At 38.4% G+C, this 24853-nt stretch overlaps 1 protein-coding gene across 1 annotated transcript; it reads left to right on the plus strand.

Moving 5' to 3' along the window:
* The first annotated feature begins 19276 nt into the window (after positions 1-19276).
* LOC124975490 (mitogen-activated protein kinase 6-like) lies at positions 19277-21660 on the plus strand. Its single transcript, XM_047538181.1, is given in 2 exon segments — positions 19277-19595; positions 19597-21660. Coding segments are annotated over 2 exon segments (2166 nt in total). The 5' UTR covers positions 19277-19493.
* Positions 21661-24853: the final 3193 nt, after the last annotated feature.

Here is a 24853-nt window from a genome sequence, read left to right on the forward strand (position 1 = left end):
AGGGTAGTCCTTTTATCTCTTATTCATACTGTTGGTGATGAGTCAATCAGGTCTGAGTTTTATTTCCACAGATGTGAAGATTGATCACTGAGTACTGTCAAGGCAAGAAAAGAAAGCAAGTTTTATTCAAAGAATATAATGAAGACAGATTTCTCTGCAGAGAAGGGGACCCAGAGCTGGTATCCAAAGAAGTGGGGGTGTGCTGCCCCTTTTATACATTATAGGATTTCTTTTTTCTCATGCTGATCTTTTTCCCTATCTTGCCTCTCTCCTCTCCCCATCCTGCGTGATCAAAGGGTGAGACAAAAGGTGAAGGTGGATTGATCCCAGGGTGGGCATGAAGCCACCCAGGGGAAAGGACAGGAAGGGGATAGCCCAGAAGGCATTAGTTAACAACACTTACCACTCCTCACAGGAAGGAACAATTCCTGGGGCAGGTTACATTAGCAGCAAGTTGGAGGGAAAGGAGAAAGGGTTTTGGAGAATTCAGCATTTGATTTCCTTTCTTTTCTAACCACTCCTCATCTTCCCAATCACACCCAATTATTTATTATCTATGCTGATTTTCCTCTCTCTTACCCCTACCATGCCTCATTATCATGCATATGTCCCAGAATTTGCCCTACAACTCTCTTGGCAAGAAGAATGATATATTTTTGTTTTTCCAAATCAAATCAACCCAAATAAAATCAAATGAGTCTTTGAATTTCCTCTTGCTATCACATTCACTGTCTTCTCTAGGATTCTACAAGAGTCCATTGATTTAAATGGTATCCCAGATGAAAGGGCAATTTGTCTTTAATCCATCACAATGTCAATTGTGAGATATTTGTTCATCAGGTGGTTTTGTGCTATCTTCTCCATCCTGCTCTACCAAGAGGCTTTGTCTAGGGCCCCAAAAGTCACAGTTTCCAACACATTGCTCTCAGTGTTAAGAGTCTTCAGTGTCTTCACATCACCTGATCAGAAGTCCTGTCTCCTGGGCATTTTTCACTCTCCCCTATGTTTTCAACCCTCTTCATCTGGTTCAGGACTCTTATTGTTTCTTCTTCTATTCATACATCTTAAAGCCAAATGCCAAACCCTGTGTATATATTTGGCTCTGTGTCATTACTAAGTGTTGGTGTTCAGCAAAGCACTTAATTCTCTGGCGGATATCTTTGGACTTCAGGATCCAATCTTTATATCTTCTCTCTGAGGATGAGCAACATATATATATTTCTGCTTCTTCCATAGCAGTAAATGTACATCACACATTAGTATATTTTTCTACCACAAATTTAATACTATTTTATAGTAGTTAACTCCTCCAGCAGAATTGAATATGTATTTGCTTAGAATCTACAATGTGTGACACAATAATGAAGAAGACATTTTGTGCAATTGACAAACTTATAGTTTGGTGAGGAGTGCAATTCTCTAAATGTCTGTTCTACAACTGTCAGTGATGGTTTATAAGTGTGTGCACTTCTAAGAAACAGGCTCCCTTTTCTCTTTTACGATCCTGTGTCTCTCTACCCTACTCCCTCATACATAAGCACAGGTGCAAGTTACTAGTGTCTGTGATGCTGCATAGGGAAGTGATGTAGCCATTCTTTAGGCTTAGTAATTTCAAGAGCAGTGGGTGTTTCTGATATATTCCTTTTTAGTTGATTTCTATCTTCACTCTTCTCTCTTATAACAAAAATGGGAGTCATTGGTGTCCACAGACATCTGTTGGGTGCAGAGACTAGCTCCAGATGTTACGATAATGTGTATCTCACCCAGGGAGAAATATGCCTTATTAAGATAAAATTCTGACAGCCTTGATGCTTACCTAGCTCTTCCTACTGCGTGGTACCTGCACACAACTGTGATTCTTCCACTGGGGCTGCCCAATTCTAACATGATAATATCCTGGGAGCAATTGTTTAATTGGGTTTTTATAAAAACAAAAAGATAATGTGTTTGAAGTACCAACATTTGGAACAAAAATTCTACAGATACAATGTATATGTAATACAAATAGATGGCATTTATTGAATTTTTATTACACACCAGATACCTATGCTGTGTGTTTTTTGTTGAATTATCCACTTAATTTTTATCACTCCATAAGTTAGATACTATCAAATTTCACTTTATTTATAAGCAAACCCAAATTCTGAGTGGTTATGCTAAAGGTCAACAGAATGACCAAATGATAGAACTAAATATTCTGGTCTAAGCACCCAGGCTTTTAGCATGAGAATTTATGCCTCAGAATTTGTACAAAACTTTAAATGCTATTCAGTGCAGTTTGAAATTTAAACTATTAACTGCTTCCCTAGAGAAAATGTCTATATAATTCTTTTCTTTACATGATCTGCATCAGAATTACTGGTACATATTTTAGGACACTTTTACAGTTTACAGAAAATTTTTGGTTATTGCACATAACATTTCCTTCAATATATCTATCGTTATTATTTTTACCAACTAATTTCTCTGAAAATGTGTTCATTCGTCTACTAAATGTCTGCTACTAACTTTAGTTCATCATGATATGCATTAATTTCAAAATGAGGATGTAAGAACTTACCACAGACAGTGATTTAAAATAATACAAATTTATTGTCTTATAGTTCTGGAGATCAGAAGTCTGAAATGTGTCACAATGAGCTAAATCAATATGTCAACAGGACTCTGGTCCTTCTGAAACATTAGGTGAGACTCCACTGTCCTCTTTCAGCTTCTGGTAGCTTCTTGCTTTGCTCAGCTCCTGACCCCTTGTGCCTAAAGTCAGCTCTGGCCAGGCCTTCCTCTTTCTGCTCTACTCTGGTGCTGATTCTTCTGTGTCATTTCCAAGGTGCTCTTGATGAATCTGGGCCCACTTGAAGAATCCAGCATAAGATATTTATTTTAAAATGAGCCAATTATAACTCTGACTTCATCCATGGACTTAATTCTTCTTTCTGTGTAACAACGGTGTTAGATTCAGGACCCACCATTCTACTTACCATATGGAGAGAGAGTTTTACATCTGCCTGTTGCTACTTCTACTTGTTTTATCTATGCACATTTATTTTTAAAGTTTTTTCCCTCTGTTTATCTTCTGCTACCCTCTGATAATCCACAAGAATTTATACTCCATTTATTAGAGGGAAGAGATACATTTTTGACTCGGGGTAAGTTAAAATTATAGTCTATGTTGGGGAGAACTAAGGGCACTTATAACAATTCCTGTATAACTCTAAAACAATTCCCCTTTGCTAGAGAAACTAGTAGCCAATCCTGCTGTTCCCATCCAGTATTACATGGGTTAAGTCTTCCAAGACTTTGGGAGGGTTCAACCCCAGTGGAAGCTCTGGAGTTTTTGGTTGAATAGGTAATCAAAAGTTCCAATTTTCAATGAACAGAGGCAGATTCTTGAAGAAGCATTACTTGTAATCATCAATATTTTTAGCTTATAGAGCATGAGATAATCTGGCTTCAATCGCTCATTTTACAGATGAAGAAACCAAATTCCAGGTTGATGAAATGATTTTCACAAGGATATACTGGCAACAAATTATAGGGTTAGAACTGGAATTCAAGTAACTACTTCTACAGTTCACCACATTTCATTGCATTAAGTTGCAATCCATTTTATACTGGCCCAGGTATATTCAGTAACTTACCAAATGTCACAAGTCTCTAAGCCATAAAAGAATGGAGTTCCTGATACCTGCTTCCTGCCCTCTAGTTTAATATTTCTTTTATAAAATGATGGGTCCTCAGAAGTGGTCTTCATGGGAATGCATTGCAACTCTGGGTGTGGTATTTTATAAATGAATGGAGAATGATATGATTTGCATAATTCTAAAGGCAAGGGGCAATGCTGATGACTGAATATAATAGCTCATAGCTTTGAGCTCATCCTTCATACCAGGCCATGCACTGCACTGACTACTTCTGCTACCCTCTGATAATCCACAAGAATTTATACTCCATTTATTAGAGGGAAGAGATACATTTTTGACTCGGGGTAAGTTAAAATTATAGTCTATGTTGGGGAGAACTAAGGGCACTTATAACAATTCCTGTATAACTCTAAAACAATTCCCCTTTGCTAGAGAAACTAGTCGCCAATCCTGCTGTTCCCATCCAGTATTACATGGGTTAAGTCTTCCAGGACTTTGGGAGGGTTCAACCCCAGTGGAAGCTTTTTACAACTTAATCCTAGCAATAGCCTATGTCTTTTTGTGTGATAAATATTGCTGAGCTTGGTCAACATCTTATTATCTAGTTTTCACAGGTTATGAAGACTATAATTCCAAGCCCATGATGGAAAGACACTGCAAGCTCCCAAATCAGTTATGTTAAATGACATGATCAGAAGGGACACATTTCCTTTCCAGGTTGAGACTGTGTGGAGCTTTGAGTGGTCTTCTATGGTCTTTCTTCTCCTTTTGCAATGACAGAGGACTTGATTTCCTGGCTGTGGAAACCATGTATAGGCCCCTTCCAAATGGTGTAGGACATGCAAATTCAGCAATGAATACACTTCTGTGGGGGAGTTTGTGAGATCACAGCCACACACCCCAGCATGAGCCCAGACCATGCTGATGTAAGTAGTAATTATTTATCATAGCAACAAAATTTTGGGGTAGACAATTTCAGTGAACTACTAGTAAATGATAGATTATAGACATCACAAGTCCATGTCTTGCCATCTGCAGAGCCTGTACCCTGAATCCACACCACCATGGTACTCTCTCCCAGTAGAAGACAGGTGGAGGTAGGGCAAGGCAGTCAGGTAGAGACTAAGTTGCTGTGAAGGAGGGTTTGCATGATTCTGCAGCCAAGTCTGATATCTTTGAGGTCTTTTTCACTTTTGAGTCTTCAGAACATCCTACTTCCCTTATTCCCTTCACCCTTTTGTTATCCTAAGCCTGAGTTGTTAGATAGCTTCACACTCTTGAAAAAATTAATCACAGGTCTAGTTTTTCTTCCACATCTTGGGGCATTTTGCACATGCCCTTAAATAATTTTCAACTTTAACAAGTTACCTGTCTCTTTCTAGTGCCCCTAAATTGTGTTTCCTTTTATCCCTTTCATGGAATAAAACACTTTGTTCTAAAGAGATGCCAAACAGGAAGAGAGGAGTGAACCATGAGGGAAAGGCAGTCAATGGAGCTACTGAGAGACAGGAACAGTTTAGCTGCATCTTTTAGGCAAGAAAGAAGTAGAGACAACACAGCCCTGGAGAATTGGTCATTGATGACTTGCTGTCCCTGGGATGCATTTTCACATTTTAGAGATGGGGTAAGCCACAGGGAGAAGGAAGTTTTTTTCCAGGAAGAACTGCAGGACTGTTAAGGAGTGGGAAGATCTTGATGCTTTCTTAAATCCTCCCATAGAAGAGATGATGTAGACCACAGTGCATTCTAATCACCACACTCTTTACCTTACCTTGAATATCATGGGACAAAAAAAAGTCTCCACTCTTGTATAGAAGTGTGTAAGGTAGGCACTCATAGCATCTAAGCATAGAGAATCTTTAAAAAGAAGACTTTCAGATCATATAGGCTTGTCAGCCTGTGGTGGATATACAACCTGTGTCTTAGAAGGGATTCAGAGACAATAGAGTGTGTGTAAAAAGAGAAATACATTTTAGTAAATACATCTAGCAATGTATGACAATCCCCCAGAAATAATCCACTTCTCTCAAATATGCAAGAAACGATAGCTCAATTTTTTAGATTAGCATAAATGTTCTTTGCTTGAGCACCCTGAATTCCTGTAATTGTTTGAGCCTGACTTTCTTCTTTCAATTGAAATGAGTTGAATTTGGAAAATGCAGCAGTGAACCCAGCTCTAGAAATATAGACGGCACCACAATATCACAAATGTTAACAGAAACAGCTCTGCTAACAGGTAAATGTGAAGACCAAAAGTGAATAACAAAAGAGGTGTGGTTCAAGAATACCTGAATGTGGGATTGGACTCACTGAGCAGGAAACTAGTACCACACACATTTGCAATTTGTCAAATGCTTTTAATTTCTTGACTTGATTCTACCCACTACCAACCTGCAACATGCCTGATGTCTCTGGTTTCCTCCTTTCATTGTGATTTCTTGGAATGAATGTATTTTTTCTTCCTTTAACCTACAAAGCACACTCCAATAAACCCCAAACTCATGGAAAACATGACAACAGCATATGCTTTTCCCACTTATACAGAGCATCTCTTGAAGACATCCATGAAATTTAACAAGAGTCTCTACAAGCACTCCATTCATTTTGACCCTGCAGCTCCAATGATAGTGGGAGAGTAGGTGGTAAATTCCCCCTTTCTCCTGAATGCTAGCAGCACAAACAAACAAGGATTCAGACCCAAATCCTACTATTTTCATCAAGTCATAAGCAAGCCAATACAATATAAACCTGACTAGGAAATCAGGGCCAGGAGCAGCTGTCTTTTGTCTTCACTTGTTGGTTTTCCAGTTGACCTTGTGGTTCACATGCGAAATGCTCTGGTGTGGAAGTCTCCTTCATTGGCAGTCTGGGAGAGTATCCAAAAGACTCAAAATTGGCAAGGGCCAGTGAGGTGTCATTTTGAATTTTGTGCCACTGCAAGCTGGTACACATTGCCTATCAGAAGAATTTCCTGGAAAAAGATGGTCATAGCATACTCCTGAGTGAGAGGTAATGTCTGAACTAATGTGAGTTGAAAGATGTGAAGAAAGACCTCCTCTTCAGCCATGCAGGTGACTGAGGATGCACTGCTCCCTTTGAGTGCAGCTCCCAGCTGAAAGGAATCCGATTCCAAATCAAATTCCATGACAAGTCTTCAGGTTCAACATATTCTACAAATATAGGTATGTCCAGGCATTGCCAGTCCACTTGAGAGAAATGAATGGGCACATCCCTGTGTTTCAATGGCTACTGAAATAAGAATATGTGTATAAATGGCACATTGGTCATGTGATCATTGAGAGCATTTTTAATTTGACACAATGAAAGTCAGGAAAACTGGCTCTCACAAAGTTGAAGTATGTCAATTATTCAATAAGATATTTTTTAAAGAAAGCATGGTTCCCTAATAAATAACTCTGAGGAAATACGATGGCGTAAATAAAAACAAATGTGTATATGCTTCACTTTTGTGAAATAAAATGTAAAATAAAGATAAACATAAGATTATATATTTAAGGGTATAATTATATTTTATAAAATTAATTATTCATATTTCTTAAAGGAGAATGTTATAGTGCATTAGAAGATTGCTTCCTAAATTTTAATGAGCACAAATATGAATTGGATATGTTGCTAATAGGAAGACAAATTCAGAAGTTCTGGCATGGGATTTGGATTTTTGAATATGTATAGTGTTTTCTAATCTTGGCATTGCTAAAGATCCAAGAAATACTCTTGAATAATAATGAGGTAGTACACTAATGGAAGAGTATATTGATGAATTTGTATTCAAATATTTTAAGTGGCCAGTGCATCTTGCTACAATATGCTACAATAAGTAGCAACAAGAATTCTTTTTGATTATTTTAAGTATAGATATATATATCACTCAAAGTGTTTTTCATATTTTAATTCATGACCTAATAAAATCTATTGAGATTGGTAATAGTTTTATCTTTGAGGTAATTTTGTCAAATATCCAATTAATGTTATGCCTGACTTTTTTGCAAGTCTGCTGGCCTATAATTCATAAAAGGGAACATAAAAATGTGTAAAATTAAAACGAATTTTCAGAGCAGTTATTAACTGTTATTATAACTGAGAAGAGTAATGGAAACAAGTTGAGAAACCCATGAAATCAATTTGATCAAATGACACATTTAGAAAAAACATTAAAATGGCAACTGTTTATATAATAAAACAGAAAACTTTTCCTGTAATTGTAAGTAAATATGTTCAATTGTATAAAATTATAAATCAACTTGGAGATGATGCTTTGTTTTTCTTGGAAGTACTGAGATATGCACATTGAAGAACAGAATATAAAGAGCTACAATTTCTAAGTCTTGTATTTTCTTTGATATTTCTTCACTTATCATCTCTGAGCTATATTTTAGAATTTAAATGCACTTAGAAATAGAATTATTATACTGAAAATACAGAAAGGTTAGAATTCATATGCCTTTGAGCTTCAGGAGGAATAAAATTAAAACAAAAATATGGTTTGCTTCTAACCTCCAGTTACAAGGATAATATAGTAAAAAATAAAGGGGAGAGTGTATTTGCTCTCTAAAGCAAGTCATATATAAAGAGAAATTCAAATGAAAGAAGGGTTTCTGTATAAAATTTGATGGTTATGCAGATTATTTATAAAAATTTTGAGGAGATACTTAATGAAAAAGAGAAACTTATTAACTTTACTGGGAAGAGTCTGGAAGATAGATTTGGTGGAAAGTATCAATGCAAATAATAGGACACCATCAATGGTGCAGTATGAATGGCCACAATAAAATAAAATGTAAAGAATTATGTCAATCTTCTTCAGATATAAGTTTTACTTGAAGCTTGATTTGTGTATGTTCCACACTTAGTAAGTACTAAAATGGTAGTTAAATAGACACTTTATTCCAGAGAGTGAGTTTCTTTATATTTTTCCTAGATTGCTATAGTATATTGTATATCTTTCTAATATATACTATGAGAAAGCAACTCTTATTTAATGAAAGAGATGCCAGAAGATTCAAGATTAATATCATCCATTATTGTCATGTAAAACTGAGAAAGATCCATTAATTGTGCTCATAGAATTTTGGCTGCATGGGAGAGGTACAATTCAAGTCCAAAGCCATTGATGGAAAAGATGAAGAAGATTGACTCTTAGAGCATGGGCTTCTAACTAAAATATGTTCCTTGCTCACTATGTCAAATTTTTCTCCCAGTCCCCTCAGGCTGATTCTCTAGGTTAATATGGTGGAGATCATGTTTGCCGTAGTAAAGAAAATTATGGACTGAACCCAGTGGCAGTGTTGAAAAGTTTCCCAAGTTACATTTGGCTCAGGCTTTTCCAGAGAAGGAGGAGACAGGAAAAAAATGTGCTGGCACAAAGTTATGGTTTGTCATAGGGCTCTGGAAAGTTCAGAGGAAGTACAGGCCCAGAAGGCAGAATACACCTGGATAGCAAGGAACTCCTGTGGCCATGAGAGTCTGCAATGCTCATACCAGATATATCAGGCCAAATCCATCATTCATGTGCAGATGGAGTCATGGGGAATGAAAAACACTTGCCTAACTTCTCTCCCATGTTAGACTGACCCAGCTCCATTAAGCACATCGTGGACAGCATGGGAAATTGATGCTCAGGTAGCACAAAGTTGGACAGATCATGGGAGATACACCCCATCTGATTTCTGGGGTGAGCTGGTTCATCCCCATCACTAAAAGCCTTGTGACATTCACAGAGATGAAGGACATATTGCTGGCTGAGAACTTTGGAAAGCTTCCTCTAGTGAGACTGGGCAGAGGTGGCAGTGTAGGGGTGGTGACTACCTTGAGAAAGCAGCTGAGAAATGGATAAATTGGTGTTTCCAGAGACTTCAGAGTCGATGCCTGGTCTGATAAAAATCATGACTCAATGCTCCGACTTCAGGTTAATTTGCCAAATGAGATACTTCCATCCTAACCTCTCTATGCAGCAAAGAGAGTAAAAAGGTCTTCCCAAGACTCAAGGGATAAAAAAATGCCCAAGAAAAGCAAGATACAATCTCCCAGAATGCAATGGAAGATGTCTCTTCTAATTATTTTCTTTCAAATATTTATGTTACCACAGGCAATGAATGTAATGCTCTCTTTTAATGTGCATTTTATTAATTATTGATTTTATTTGAATGGAGCATCCAGAAGAAATATGGTAAAGGAAGTATGATTTACTTCTTTATCAATACTTAATCACTCAACAATAACACCGATGCAAATCTAAGGCTCTAACACATTCACATGTCAAAAAGAAAATATGTTCAACACTACAGGTCATGAATCCATCACATGAATAAAACTGAAGTTTAAAAATTGAGGGGAAACTCCTAATATAAAGGGCTACAAATTAACTATTATGAGAAGAAAATAAAGTAGTTTAAGACCTGTTAACACAAAAATAAAAGTAGGGAAGTAAAAGTTTGCAAGTTAAAAATGCATCGTATTTTGGAAAGAAAATGAAAATCCTGACATGGAACAAACCTGAAAAACAGCTACATATGCTTTCTTTTTCTCTGGTCTTCTTTCTCAGGAGTAATTATCTTCAATTCAAAACTACCTCTTGAAAATCTGCCTCTAAATGCATCAGAACATCAGAACATATGGACCTTCATGGACCTCATTTTGTAGCCTCAAGATTAGTTTCAGGTTGAAGTCATGGAGCTCAGGTATTTCTTCTACCTAATTTTATTGATACAGTTTAAATGAGAAAGTACCCAATATGATGTGAGTAAAAGTAGTCAAATTCAGTGGGGTTTTGTTTATATTGTTTTGTACTATGTATTGATCCCAGGGACAATTTACTGATTTACCACTGAGCTACATAGATAAAACACCTTATTTTATTTTTTATGAGGGAGGGTTCTACCAAATTATCAAAGTTAATCTCAATCTTTTCATTCTCCTTCATTATTCTCCTGAGTAGCTGGGATTACAGGTGCACAAGACCTTGCCTGCCCAAACTCAGAGTTTCTAAGAGGAAAGAAATATGTAAAATGCTTACAAAATATACCTCAAGATGAAAAGAACAAGTATCTATCTCTTTCAGAAAACATGAATGTCATTTTGTTGCTATCTCCATAGTAAAAGTTTACTTAGTAAATAATAAATTTTATGTGAATAATTCTAGGATTTGTCAAGGGCTATGATATACATGATTGTTTTGGTCAGCTATTTTGTTACTGTGACTAGAAGATATGACCACAACAATTTTAAAGGAGGAAAAATTTATTTGAGGGCTCATGATTTCAGAGGTTTTAGCCCATAGAAGATTGGCTCCATTTCTTGATGTTTGAGGTAAGGTTGAACATCATGATGGAAGAGTGTGGCAGAGGCAAACATTGCACATTGCTATCAGAAAGCAGAGAGAGAGAGAGAGAGAGTTTCCACTCTTCAGATTTAAAAAAATGTGCTCCAAAGCCACACTCCAGTTCCAGTCTCCTCCAGCTACACCCTACCACTTCAGTTACCACTGAATTAATCCCTATTAGAAGATTTAATCACAGATTAAGTGTCTCAAAACTCTATCATTTCTACTCTGAACCTTCTTGAATTGTCTCACATGTCAGGTTCTGGAGGATAGCTCACATCCAAAACATAATATTTGACCCATGGCTCCCAAAATCTCACAGCTATCTGACAATGCAAAATACATTTTGTCAGGGGCGGGCTCTGAGGGCCCCAGAGCTGCACTGTGGCCTGATCTCTAAGATGGCAGCTGGCAGCTTGCCAGACATAGCTGCACTCATATACAAGTTTTAGGAAGTAACTCTGGTTGGCTGTTGTACATGAGGCAATCCTGGTATTTGCCTGGAGACTGTTCCTTGATAGACTGACTTTCCTGGTAGTCTACTCTCTGATAGGCTGATGTTCTCGATATAAGTCTGAGACTTGTGGAATAAACTCCTTTTGGTTCCTGCGATCAAGAAGAGCATACGCATTGTGATTGTCCCCACGGACGGTGGGCAATCATAAGTGGTGCCGAAACCCGGGAACTTGAGTTACAAAGAAGGAACTGATCAGGTAAATACAGGGAAAGTAAAGTACAGTCTGGCCAGGTTAAAGTTCACGGGATAAGCGACGAGTTAACGTTCGCGGGACAAGCAATCAGTTAAAGCTTGCGGGAAAAGCGACGGAGTTAAAGTTCACGGGATAAGCGACAGAGATTGAGTGTTTGTAAGTGCTTTCGATTTTGTTTTGCTAGTTAAAGTGCTTTGCATTCTGTTAGTTTAATAGAGAAATATGGGCACTGAAATGTCACGAATGGGCATGGAAGGTCCCTTAAAGGATTTGCTCCGGGCCAATGGAATTCCTCTTGAAACTAAGACAGCCTGAAACTTTTTACACACAGTGGAAGATATTGCACCATGGTTCTTGGACGAGGGATTACTGAATATCCCTCAATGGGAGCTTCTAGGGGAGGATATAAAAGCGACAGAGAGAGTAAAACCATTACCCCTGGGAACCATGGCCATATGGATGTTAGTTAGAGGGTGTTTAGATACTCCTAATACCAAATGCAGAGAGGCCATAAAACAAGGGGAAGAGGTTATGGAGGAAATAAAAGAGGAAAAGTCTAAAGCATCAGAAAGGGCATCAATAAGATCAGAGACAGACAAGGAAAATGAAACTGGGTGTGAGGATAGTTCAGATGAAGAGGAGGATTTACTATGTAGAACAAAAAATCTTGCTATTACAGGATCTACTAAAGAAAAGATGGGGAAAACACACACCACACATGGTGACCCTGTGCTCTCAGCTCTTAGACTCATGCTGAAGAGTAGCGGCCTTGAGGGGTCGGATACACAGGTGGAAAAGCCTGGGACACCTTTACTCGGGTGGCCTCTTGGCTTCCCACTGCTAATCTTTTTGAGTGGTTCACATGGGATCGTGTAGAACAACTTGTTATGAAGAGGGAAATCAGTTTAGGGGAGGGTCCCCCATTAGGAGTCTGCCCTACGTTATCCGCCCTTAAGGCCTGCTTCTCTCCAGGACCTCCCAAAGGGGGCTCCAAGTTTCTCCCCAAAGAGCCGCCGCCTAAAGAACCACCAGCTCCTCCTGTTGCATCTCCTTCCAGAAACTTGCCACATAGTAAACAACATTGGGAGACCTTTAATGAGGAGCCCAATCCATCTCCATCTACTCCTCCCAAGGTTGAGGAACCACTAGGGAAGCCAGCCTCTACACATAGGGAAGGCCCACTACCACCCCGAGGAGGATCATTGCTGCCATCTTGTATTCTGGGGCCACATCAGACTCCAATGAAAGCCCTCACCCTCCTCCTTCCGGATGGTGGGAAATCTTCCCAGTGGCCATTTTTTGATACTGGGCAATAACTCACAGACTCTAACCTCCCCCCTCCCTTTATGGCCCTCCTGATTAATGTTAAAATGTTAGTTTTGGAAGGAATGACTACCGATCACAAATTGGCCTGTGCAGGGATGAAAGATGGCTCCATGGGAAGGTGGATTGTGGCTACCAAAGATATTGGCACACAGCATCTGTGAGCGAGTGGGCAGATGGAAAGGGATTCCTTATCTTCAAGTCTCTTCTTTCTTGTGCTTCTAACGCCTCCTTCTTCTCCCCCTCTTAATTCCTTCTCCTCCTCCAACTTCACCCCACCCAGCCCACCTAGTCCTCTTGTCATGAGGTCCCACATATGCCAGTGTGGAGGGAGTAACCTGCCCAACCATCAGTGGCATGTCCTAGTAAGGAGTATGATATAGTAGTCCCAGTCCCCACAAATATTGGGAGATAATTGTTTCACAATTTTCTGCGTCCAAACCTGAATTGATTACTAACCAGGATTAAGGTTTAAAATGCCCTAGGCATCAAGTTTCTGCTGGAACATTTTATCCCCTTTCAGATCCAAATCTCAGTCAAGGCTTACATTGAAATGTAAATAGAGAAAGCCTGAAGGCTCAGTAGGAGACTGGTCTCAAACCCAAGAAAAAAAAAAAAAAAAAGCAAAAAGTCTTACCTGAACTCCAGCAAAAGTAAATTTTATGGTGCTTTACTAAAGTAATTAATGGTCGTATAATTTTTCCCGTATCATTTTTCCAAGACTCTTGTTTTCTTTGAATTCTACATATTTTTTTGAGCTCATGACTTTTTTGATCAGTTCTATTTTTTTTTATTCAACTAGAGTTTTTGAACATCTGTTACAATGCAATGGAGATTCATCTATAAAGTTTCAAGGCCTTTGATTTTGTGTTATGTGTATGTCGTGCTGTCTGATGTCATGTTTTGTCTGTATCAAAACTGAGCACTCCTAAAATTAAAATTTAAATTGGATCCAAATACTTTTAATTCACATGATTTAAAAAAGTTCAATTTAAATTGGGTAAACTAATAGAAGTAAAATGTCTTGAAAATAACTCGCAAGTCTTTAGGTGGTCAAATTAATAAAATGTTGATGTTAATAAAATGTTTAACATCAATTTTTCTAGGACTTTCCTTCAACATGAAAAGATGGCAAATACTGTTCAGGACACTTGTCTGATATCTTGGTTTCTACAAAATAAGTGAATTAGAGTTGACATGCATGGGATTACTCAAATGTGTTTGTAGAAAAAATTGTTTTGTGTCAACACTAAACTAAAAACAAGGTTACTAAGAGTTATGTCCTAATAGGTATAATTCTATATACAAAGGGTTCTAAAAGTTTCACCTTTGTTTCAATTAGAGTACTATAAACAGCAAAATATTTAATCTTATTAAAATAGAGTAATTTTTTTTAAATTTAGAAATTTCATAAGAGTTGTTTCAGAATGTGAACAAAAAGGAGTCAACAGAAAAGTGAAAATAAAGGTTCTGGGTATGGAAATATATGTAGTAAAAGGGAAAAGGAAATGTTTCTGGGTAAGAAAGTGCTTGTGTGATGAAATAAATGAGGGTCTAAGTAAGTGCTAAGAAAGTCTATGTAAGTAAAGGGCAAGTTTCAACAAGTTTGCAAGTAACTAAGTTGGTTGTATGTATGTGAAACATTTAAAGCTATTTAAGGTTTTTCCTAAGGTGAAATACTAATGTTCTAATATAAACCAAAGTTTAATCTATATGGTAAAATGACATGGTAAAATAACAAGGATTTCTTAGAAACACTAATTTACTCTTAACTTTGTGTCTATTAAGTTTTATTCTTTAGAAAAACAGGGATTTATACAATTATGGTTAAGCAACTGTTAGAGTATTGTACTACATTATAGAGTCTAAATTTTTCTTTAAAAACTAAATTTATAAATTAAGTGTCAAGGTAATTGTGAAATGGTCACTCTTTGTATATTAGATGTGTTCATATTTTCCAGGTATACAAGTTTTTAAAACAGGGAATTTATCAAGCTGCTATTCTCCAAACTAAACTTGTCTGTAATGGTACCCAATAAAACTCTCTTACCCTACCCTGAAGCAGTAGCTCAAGTAATCTTAAAAGCACTTAAATCATCTATCACAGTGTTTGGAATTCATCCAGCTACTATCATTATTCCCTATGATAAGCATCAACTTTCTTGGTTATGTAATTTCATGGATTCTTGGACTGTTGTTTGATGCTCCACTCAAGCTAACTTTGATATTCACTATACTAAACATCCTTATATACAATTTTGTAGTTATAATTCTGTAATATTCCCAAGAGTTACCAGACAACAACCTATTCCTAAGGCTCCTGTGATTTTCATTGATGGATCCAAAACAGGGACTGGAGCTATTTGTTATCAAGATAAAGTCCAAACATTTTTTTCCCTAACTCTTCTGCTCAACAAACAGAACTTTTAACCCTTCTTGAAGTTTTTAAATGTTCCCTAATATTCCATTCAATGTTTACTTAGATAGTTTATATGTAGTTCAAGCTCTCAGTAACTTAGAATGTGCAGGACTTATTGCCTCAAACTCTACTATTTTTCATACTTTACGGACTTTAACATGCACATCTCACCCTCAAAAATACTCTTTATAAACAAAAAGGGGGAATAGGGGAGACCTTCAGGTCCCCTAAAGATAAACTTTCTCTTTGCTTCTTTATTTTAAATTTTTTAACTCTGGATAATGAGGATCGCTGTGCCACTGAGAGACATGGCAATCATAAACAACATGATAGACGGTTAAATGGAAGGATGTTCTTACAGGACAATGGAATGGCCTGGACCCGGTGCTTTACTGGAGCTGCATCTCGGTTTGTGTGTTTCCACAGGATAAAACATCGCCTATCTGGGTTCCTGAGCAACTAACTCGACCAGTACCAAGGCTACCAACAAGTACTCCTGATGACCATGATCCTCGTAGCCTTTTCCCCCTTGAACTAACTTACAACCTCTTTTTAGTCTCTTAAGAGGAAAAGTTCAATTATGTACCTTTCCACCTACCCCAGTTTGTGTGTTCCCCCTTTTATATTTCTGCTAACTAATGAAACAACTGCTTCTCTCAATTGTACTTCAGATTTGTGCTATCTCTCAATGTTGGAATGCTCCTAGGTTCCCACTGGCAGTCTTAATGTGTGTTCCTACCTTCCTACCAGTCCCAGTCTCTGTTACAGATGCAGAATTGCCAGTGTTACTATCAAGAAACAGGAGAGATTTTGGCATCACAGTGGCCGTGGTCACCACGGTAGCAGTCTCTGCAGTGGCAGCCACAACCGCAGCAGCAGCATGTACACAACCATACAGACAGCAACAAGTCACTTGGCTGAAAATACAGCTGCAGCCTTACAGACTAAAGAGACCCTAAACCAATATCTAACAGCAGGCATACTCCTTGTAAATCAAAGAGTGGACTTACTACAAGAACAAGAGGATATCTTGCAAGAACTTTTGGGACTGGGATGTGTTTATCCTTTAAGAGTAGTGTGTGTCACCCCTATTGCTTATAATAACCTTAGCTCTGTGGTTATGTTATCTAAAAATCTCTCTGTCTACCTTAGTGGTAATTGGTCATCTACGTTTGATAATTTAACCTGTCAGCTGTGAGCTGAAATACTCAGAGTCAATGCCACCAGGGTTCAAGTTGCATCGGTATCCAAGATGTTCTCTTTGTTATCTAAAGCCCTGGGATTGAGAAAACAGTGGGCTGGAACAGTAGCTGTTCTGATTATTATCTGCTTAGGGATAGCCTATGTTATATGCAGTCAAATCAGAGCTCGCCAAGATGCCCGATGTCATCAACGGGCTATAGTACAGACTTTGACAGCCATTGAGATAGGCACATCCCCCCAAGTATGGCTAAGCATGCTGGACCAGTAGTCAAAGACGGGTAAGATCCGTGGAAATTCATACCAATCTAAGACAGGGTTCTGACGCCTGGAGGTCAGAATTCCAATGACGAGTAAGGATGTAATTTGCTATGGACAACCTAAGACAGGCATGGTCCCAAATCATGTTTTCTTTATTTAAAGAATAAGGGGGAGATGTCAGGGGCGGGCTCTGAGGACCCCAGAGCCGCACCATGGCCTGATCTCTAAGATGGCACCTGGCAGCTTGCCAGACATAGCTGCACTCATATACAAGTTTTAGGAAGTAACTCTGGTTGGCTTTTGTACATGAGGCAATCCTGGTATCTGCCTGGAGACTGTTCCTTGATAGGCTGACTTTCCTGGTAGTCTACACTCTGATAGGCTGATGTTCTCGATATAAGTCTGAGACTTGTGGAATAAACTCCTTTTGGTTCCTGTCATCAAGAAGAGCGTATGCGTTGTGATTGTCCCCACAGGCAGTGGGCGATCATAACATTTAGTTAATTTCCAAGAGTCCACATAGTCCCAAGAGTTCCAAGAATACTCAAATTTAAGTCCAAAGTCTTTGAAGTCCAAGGCAATCCCACATTGTGAGCTCCTGTAAAAGTAAAAGGTATTTACAAATATCCAGCATATAAATGTTCTGAGTAAACATTTCCATTTACAAAAATATGGGCATAGAAAGAAGGAGTGGGACCAAAGCAGAACTGATATCCAGTTGAACAAGCAGGTTCTTTAGCTCCATATCCAGAATCTTGGCCACATGGCATCCTGATATTTTCCCCAAAGGGCTTGTGTCGCTCCACACCTGTGTCCTTGTATTTTGCAGTTCAAGTGGCATTCCAGTTGGCTTGTCACTGTTCTTTTCCTGCAGGTTTTCTAAGACAATATCCCATGTTTCTGACATTTCTTAATCTCAGATATCTCCACTGCAGCTTTGACTATCTTCTGACATCTCCACAGTTTATCTTCTCAGGGGCTGCCTGCAGGGATTCCACCTGTGCTGCACATTGCCTGGCCTCCAAGGTCTTCCTTTGAAATATTGGTGGAAGTTTCCCTGACCCATTCCTCCAGCATTCTGCATTCCTCCAGAACTAGCAACTTGTGGTTGATTGCAAAATTTGCTTCCACCTTGAACAGTAGCCTGACCTTCCAGGGTCCTTACTGAAACAGTCACTGAAGGTGTGAGTAGCTGAGCACATTGAAAAAACTTCCTAGGCTCCCTTGTGCAAGAAGTGTACTCTATTGGTCCCTTCTCAAGAGAATTTCAATTCCACTCCCTTGAGCTTGAGATGGAGGTGGCCTTTCTGGATCTTGAGATGCCTTCAAGCCAACTTTCTCATCAGTTTTAGGCATAGTTTTTAGCATTCCTTTAGTGGCAGTAATATCTTTATCAACTGCAATGTCCTTATACCTAATTTTAATCTTGCCTCTGAAATTCATATTTTTAAAATCTGTCTGCTCTGCTTTTCCTCCTGATTAACACAATAAAATTGACTAAAAGAATTTACAATATATTTGCCACATCCTAAATGCTATGCTGCCTACACATTTCTTCCATAAGAATAAGAAGTCCATTGCTTTCAAAATCAGCCTCATAGAAAGTCTCCAGACAGAGGGAAAATGCAGACCACTTCACAACCAGAGCACAACACAAATGGCCTCTATTCCAACTACCAATAGAATCCACCTATTCTGAACTCTCTTGAACCCTGTGTTCACTGATGATGGTCCTATATCAATACTGGTATTCTGAACTCACACCAGAATTGGCCATTAAGCTTCACTAACAACAATCTAAAGAATGTTCAGCTTGCCCTCACCCTCTCTCATGGGTCGGGGTTACATGGTGGTGACTGCGGCAAAGCGAGAGACTCAGAGACACCGCTGCCGCCTGCACAGCTGGAGACCTGAGCTGACACTGGGAGCTGTCTGCAAGCCCGGCACTCCTTCAATGAGTCGGAGAAGTCCCGTTGTGTCAGAGTAAGATGGACGGTAGCTTTGATTGTGATTGTGGTGAGCTGGAGCCACCTGATCACTAACAAAAGACATCTGTCAACCAACAGTCACCAGGGCTTCCTGTTGAAATATATACCAACAAAGGAAGAAAAGAAGCAAAACGGAAATAGTGCTTACCAGCATCTTAGAATGATGCTGCTCAGGACCAGTCCAACACTGAATGTATCTGCACTGTGAGGGGAATGTTCATAGAAGCCTGTTGTGTGCATATTTATTCACATTTTTGTTAAATGTTAAGTCATTTAGCATAGTATATGAGTGCATAGTATGTCATTTTATTCTGTTTGAGTTTCTTGAGTGTTTTCTTTAAATGTCTGCAGAGTTGCTGCCCCTTTCTTGAACTATGAGTACTGAAATCTTTTAAGTCTCAATATGAGTAGAGCTTCTTGAGCTTTAAATCTGAGGGGAACTCAACAGGCCTGGTTGGCATATGCAATGAACATCAAGAAACCATCTTGCTGTGGAAGCATAATTATTTTTCTTCTCCCTTTTTGAAAGATCTTTCCTTTGAGGCCAGTTTTCTTCCTTGTTTACACAAATTCAACAATTCAAAAGGAAAAGGCAATAGTAAGGGTTTCAAAATGGCAGAGAAATTTGAAAGTCTTATGAACATTCATGGTTTTGATCTGGGCTCTAGGTATATGGACTTAAAACCATTGGGTTGTGGAGGCAATGACTTGGTTTTATTCTGCTGTAGACAATGACTGTGACAAAAGAGTAGCCATCAAGCAAATTGTCCTTACTTATCCCCAGAGTGTCAAACATGCTCTCTGTGAAATCAAAATTATTAGAAGACTTGACCATGATAACATTGTGAAAGTGTTTGAAATTCTTGGTCCCAGTGGAAGCCAGTTAACAGATGATGTGGGCTCTCTTACTGAACTGAACAGTGTTTACATTGTTCAGGAGTACATGGAGACAGACTTGGCTAATGTGCTGGAGCAGGGCCCTTTACTGGAAGAGAATGCCAGGCTTTTCATGTATCAGCTGCTATGTGGGCTCAAGTGTATTCACTCTGCAAATGTACTGCACAGAGATCTCAAACCAGCTAATCTTTTCATTAATACTGAAGACTTGGTGCTGAAGATAGGTGACTTTGATCTTGCATGGATCATGGATCCTCATTATTCTCACAAGGGTCATTTTTCTGAAGGTTTGGTTACTAAATGGTACAGATCTCCACGTCTTTTACTTTCTCCTAATAACTATACTAAAGCCATTGACATGTGGGCTGCAGGCTGCATCTTTGCTGAAATGCTGACTGGTAAAACCCTCTTTGCAGGTGCACATGAACTTGAACAGATGCAACTGATTTTAGAATCTATTCCTGTTGTACATGAGGAAGATTGGCAGGAGCTTCTCAGTGTAATTCTAGTTTACATTAGAAATGACATGACTGAGCCCCACAAAACTTTAACTCAGCTGCTTCCAGGAATTAGTCAAGAAGCACTGGATTTCCTGGAACAAATTTTGACATTTAGCCCCATGGATCAGTTGACAGCAGAGGAAGCACTCTCTCATCCTTACATGAGTATATATTCTTTTCCAATGGATGAGCCAATTTCAAGCCATCCTTTTCACATCAAAGATGAAGTTGATGATATTTTGCTTATGGATGAATCTCACAATCACATTTATAACTGGGAAAGGTATTATGATTGTCAGTTTTTAGAGCATGATTGGCCTATACGTAACAACTTTGATATTGATGAAGTTCAGCTTGACCCAAGAGCTCTATCTGATGTCACTGATGAAGAAGTACAAGTTGATCCTTGAAAATATTTGGATGGAGATAGAGAAAAGTATCTGGAGGATCCTGCTTTTGATACCAATTACTCTACTGAACCTTGTTGGCAGTACCCAGATCATCATGAAAACAAATATTGTGATCTAGAGTGCAGCCATACTTGTAACTACAAAACAAGGTCATCATCATATTTAGATAATTTAGTTTGGAGAGAGAGTGAAGTTAATCATTATTATGAACCCAAACTTATTATAGATCTTTCCAATTGGAAATAACAAAGCAAAGAAAAATCTGATAAGAAAGGCAAGTCAAAATGTGAAAGGAATGTATTGGTTAAAGCCCAGATAGTGCTAGAGGAAGCATCACAGCAACTGGCTGAAAGAGAAAGGGAAAAGAATCAGGGATTTGATTTTGATTCCTTTATTGCAGGAACTATTCAACTAAGTTCACAACATGAGCCTACTGATGTTGTTGATAAATTAAATGACTTGAATAGCTCAGTGTCCCAGCTAGAGTTCAAAAGTTTGATATCAAAGTCAGTAAGCCAAGAAAAACAGGAAAAAGGAATGGTAAATTTGGCTCAGTTAGAAGAAGCCTTGTACCAATCTTCTTGGGATAGCCAGTTTGTGAGTGGTAGTGAGGAATGTTTTCTCATCAATCAGTTTTGTTGTGAGGTGAGTAAGGATGAACAGGTTGAGAAGAAAAACACTTACACCAGTTATTTGGACAAGTTCTTTAGCAGGAAAGAAGATACTGAAATGCTAGAAACTGAGCCAGTAGAGGATGGGAAGCTTGGGGAGAGAGGAAATGAAGAAGGATTTCTGAACAACAGTGGGGAGTTCCTTTTTAGCAAGCAGCTTGAATCCATAGACATCCCACAGTTTCATAGTCCAGTGGGGTCACCACTGAAGTCAATCCAGGCCTTAACACCTTCTGCTATGAAATCTTCCCCTCAAATTCCTCATAAAACATACAGCAGCATTCTGAAACATCTGAACTAAAACACTCAGCAGACATTTCTTTGTATTCTTTATGAAATGTGATTGTCTTTTTTTTATTACTAGTGTTTAAATCATTTTTTACTTGAATCAGATGGTGTCATTTAGTAAGGACTTTTATTAGTTCTTGATTTTTAAAATCCAGAATTTTTTTCTACATGAGATAGTTTTCATTTTAACTGGCATGTCATTTGCAGACAAAAAAGAATAGAGCAAAATAATGCAATGCAGGAGGAGACAAAAGAAATGCACTAAAACAAGTTAAAAACATTCTCTCATAGAACAATGATCCATTTTACAGGAAACAAAAATCTTGCCTTGAAATTTACACAGTGAGACTGTACATAACTGCATGAAATTATCTATTTTTTCCTAAAATATTTTTTATACATTAGTATTTTCCAGCTTTATATACTGTAGAATTTTCTTAAAACACATGATACCAGCAGCAACTGAAAATGAATGACAAATTTGGTACACATGTGTTATTTACCTCAAGGTAACAAAAGTATGTTGCAAAACATATATCACCCATAGTGCTTCACAATATGCACTTCCATTTAGCCAGCATTTATTGTAGTAAACTATTAAGACTCATTGTTTACAAATGTTCTGGTATTCATTCTTTATAGTGAAGTGTTATACATCACATCTTATTTATTTTAGCAAATCAGTATATTTTCTGTATTTAATTATAAAATTAACTTAGTTTTAAAATTTTATTTGGAACTACACTTTTTCCATTTGGCACTATGATTTGTTGCCTGCCTAGCTGAATATATATCAGCTTATCCTCAGACTGTACATGTACTTAATTTTCTTAAGTGTTCATTTTAAGTAAAGTACTCACTGTGTATAGGAATTTGTATTTTGGAGGTGCTTGATCTATCTACAAAGAAAATTAGGAATTACTCTATTATAAAATGCTTCTAGAAGTCTTAATTGTGTTTATTTTTTTAAAATACTGCAATGTTAGACTTGTGTGCATGGAAGTAATTAAGGTACATCATTATTGTAGTTTAAAAGTTGTACATGATAAGACATTTTTTGTTTTTACTGTATGTTTTTACTGAATGATTTAGTCCCCATTCCAAAGCAAGCATGAATAAACTTAGGTTAAATGTAAATGTAAAAAAAAAAATTGTTCAGCTTTATCTTACATATTCTAATCCACTTTAACCTCCATATTTTCTCTGAATTATGTGACCTTATAGGGAAAATGACAGAAATAGCCCCACCTATTTTCACCAATTTGTTATTATGTTATTTAAATGGTAAAAGTATCCTGCCTCACCCATAACACTGGGATGAGAAGTAATTTAACCCTTATTCCCTTATACTGGGGTGGCCCCTCCCGACTTAACCAAGTTTTAATATTTAGATGTTATGTCTCTCTGGTGTTTAGGGTGATGGTATCCCTCAGAATCTGCAGGTTTCACAACCTCATATTAAAACAAACAGAAGATTATATTCACAGTATCCATCTCTACTAAATAAACAAATACATTCCTTTTAGTCTTACTTTCTAATGTTTTCCAGAACATTTACATTTGACTGGGGATCATAGGCAATCTAGAGATGGTTTAAAGTGCAGAAGTAGGTGTGCATAGGTTATATGCAATTTCCTAGAAAGAACATTTGCATACCTGGGTTTGAATATCTATGGGAATCCTGGAACCCATCCAAGTCAGAAATTAAAAGCCAGATTGTTGGTGATGATTACTCACTGAAAAAATGTTAGGAGTTCACTAGTCCCAAGTACACACTCTGGCATTGCATTCCATACAGATTCACACTGGATATTGAATAAAGTAAAGGGAGCAGGCTTTGAAACCCCCTAGAGTGCCTAGGAGAGGCAGAGTTAGGAAGAAGATTTGTTTTTACAAACAGGAGTGGGTGAACTTCCTGTGACTGGAGTGAGATCTTCACATGCTGAAACTCAAAATTTTGGGAATTAATAAAAAATCAAACTGCCTTTGGGTTTTCTCACAGTTTACCCTTTGTAAATACTCCACCTGCCATTGAGGGACACAGGCCATTACCTTCATTCCACCCACCAGGCATCAACTTTCTTCCATCACCTTCTCATTGTTGCCAGCATATTTCTGCAGGACTTGAGGTCCCTCATTCTGCAAAAGGGACCACTGGCCTGGGGTCAGGTGGAAGACATGTTCTCAAACTGCAAGAGCATGTGCACAGTGAGGGGTAGCTTCCACCCTAAACCCATTCTTACCTCCATCTTTGGACTCATTTTGGCCCAAGATGGTAGCCTAGAATTGAACTTCATGGGGCACTCTGTCTGGGTGAGGGAATCAACCCTCCTGTACAGTAAGTTTTGATGCTGTGTGAGTGCATATGGTTAAGAGTGGGTGCAGTAAATAGAGGACTCCAGGTCAGGGGTGGACACCAAGTTCCTTCTGCACATTGCCCCAGCTGATCTCCTAGAAGCTCAAAGAGGTTCAAAATTTGTTTGTTTGTCATGAGTGTGAATTTCCAGGGCTGGGGGCCATAATCACCACAGAAGTGCAGGCCAAAGAGCAAGCAGGGACTTCAAATTGCCTCTGAAACCCTCTGCCCCTTTCCCTTTTTCTTGTGCCTTCACAATTGCTTCCACAGGTCCAGAGCCACAGTGCTAGCACTACCCCTGAGTTCAAATGATTTAAAGATTTAGGAAAAGGAAGATAGGCAGTACATTCCATGGTTGCTAACTTGAAGAAGTTGCTAGTTGTTTTTAATAAATAACTGCATTTAAACAGAGAATCATGAGCAATGTTAGGAGAGGGGCGATCACCCACAGGACTCAGATTACACCAAGGAATGGTGGATGAGGGGGAATTTAGGGCAAGATCCAGAGAAGACTGAACACTGGTGGGAGAGGGGTAATCACGCAGAGGATTCTGAAGACCATGAGCAATGTTGGAGTAGGTGAGGTTAAGAGAAAATCCAGAAAAGAATAAGCAATGTTAGACTACCTATGATCATACTCTGGAGCCAGAGCAGGCTGAGATAAGATTGATAAGGTGCATTTTGGAGATGGCCCAGAGAACACTAAGTTATTTTGGGTGAGGGGCATTCACCCAGAGATCACAGAGTGTACTGAACCCTGCTGGATGAGGGAAGTTCACCCAGAGGAAATGGAGGAGAGCATAATGTAAGATAAGGGAGACCCCAAAATAAGTTTCAGGTAAGACTGCAT

This window comes from Sciurus carolinensis, unplaced genomic scaffold (genome assembly GCF_902686445.1).
Source record: "Sciurus carolinensis unplaced genomic scaffold, mSciCar1.2, whole genome shotgun sequence".
Lineage (NCBI taxonomy): Eukaryota > Metazoa > Chordata > Mammalia > Rodentia > Sciuridae > Sciurus > Sciurus carolinensis.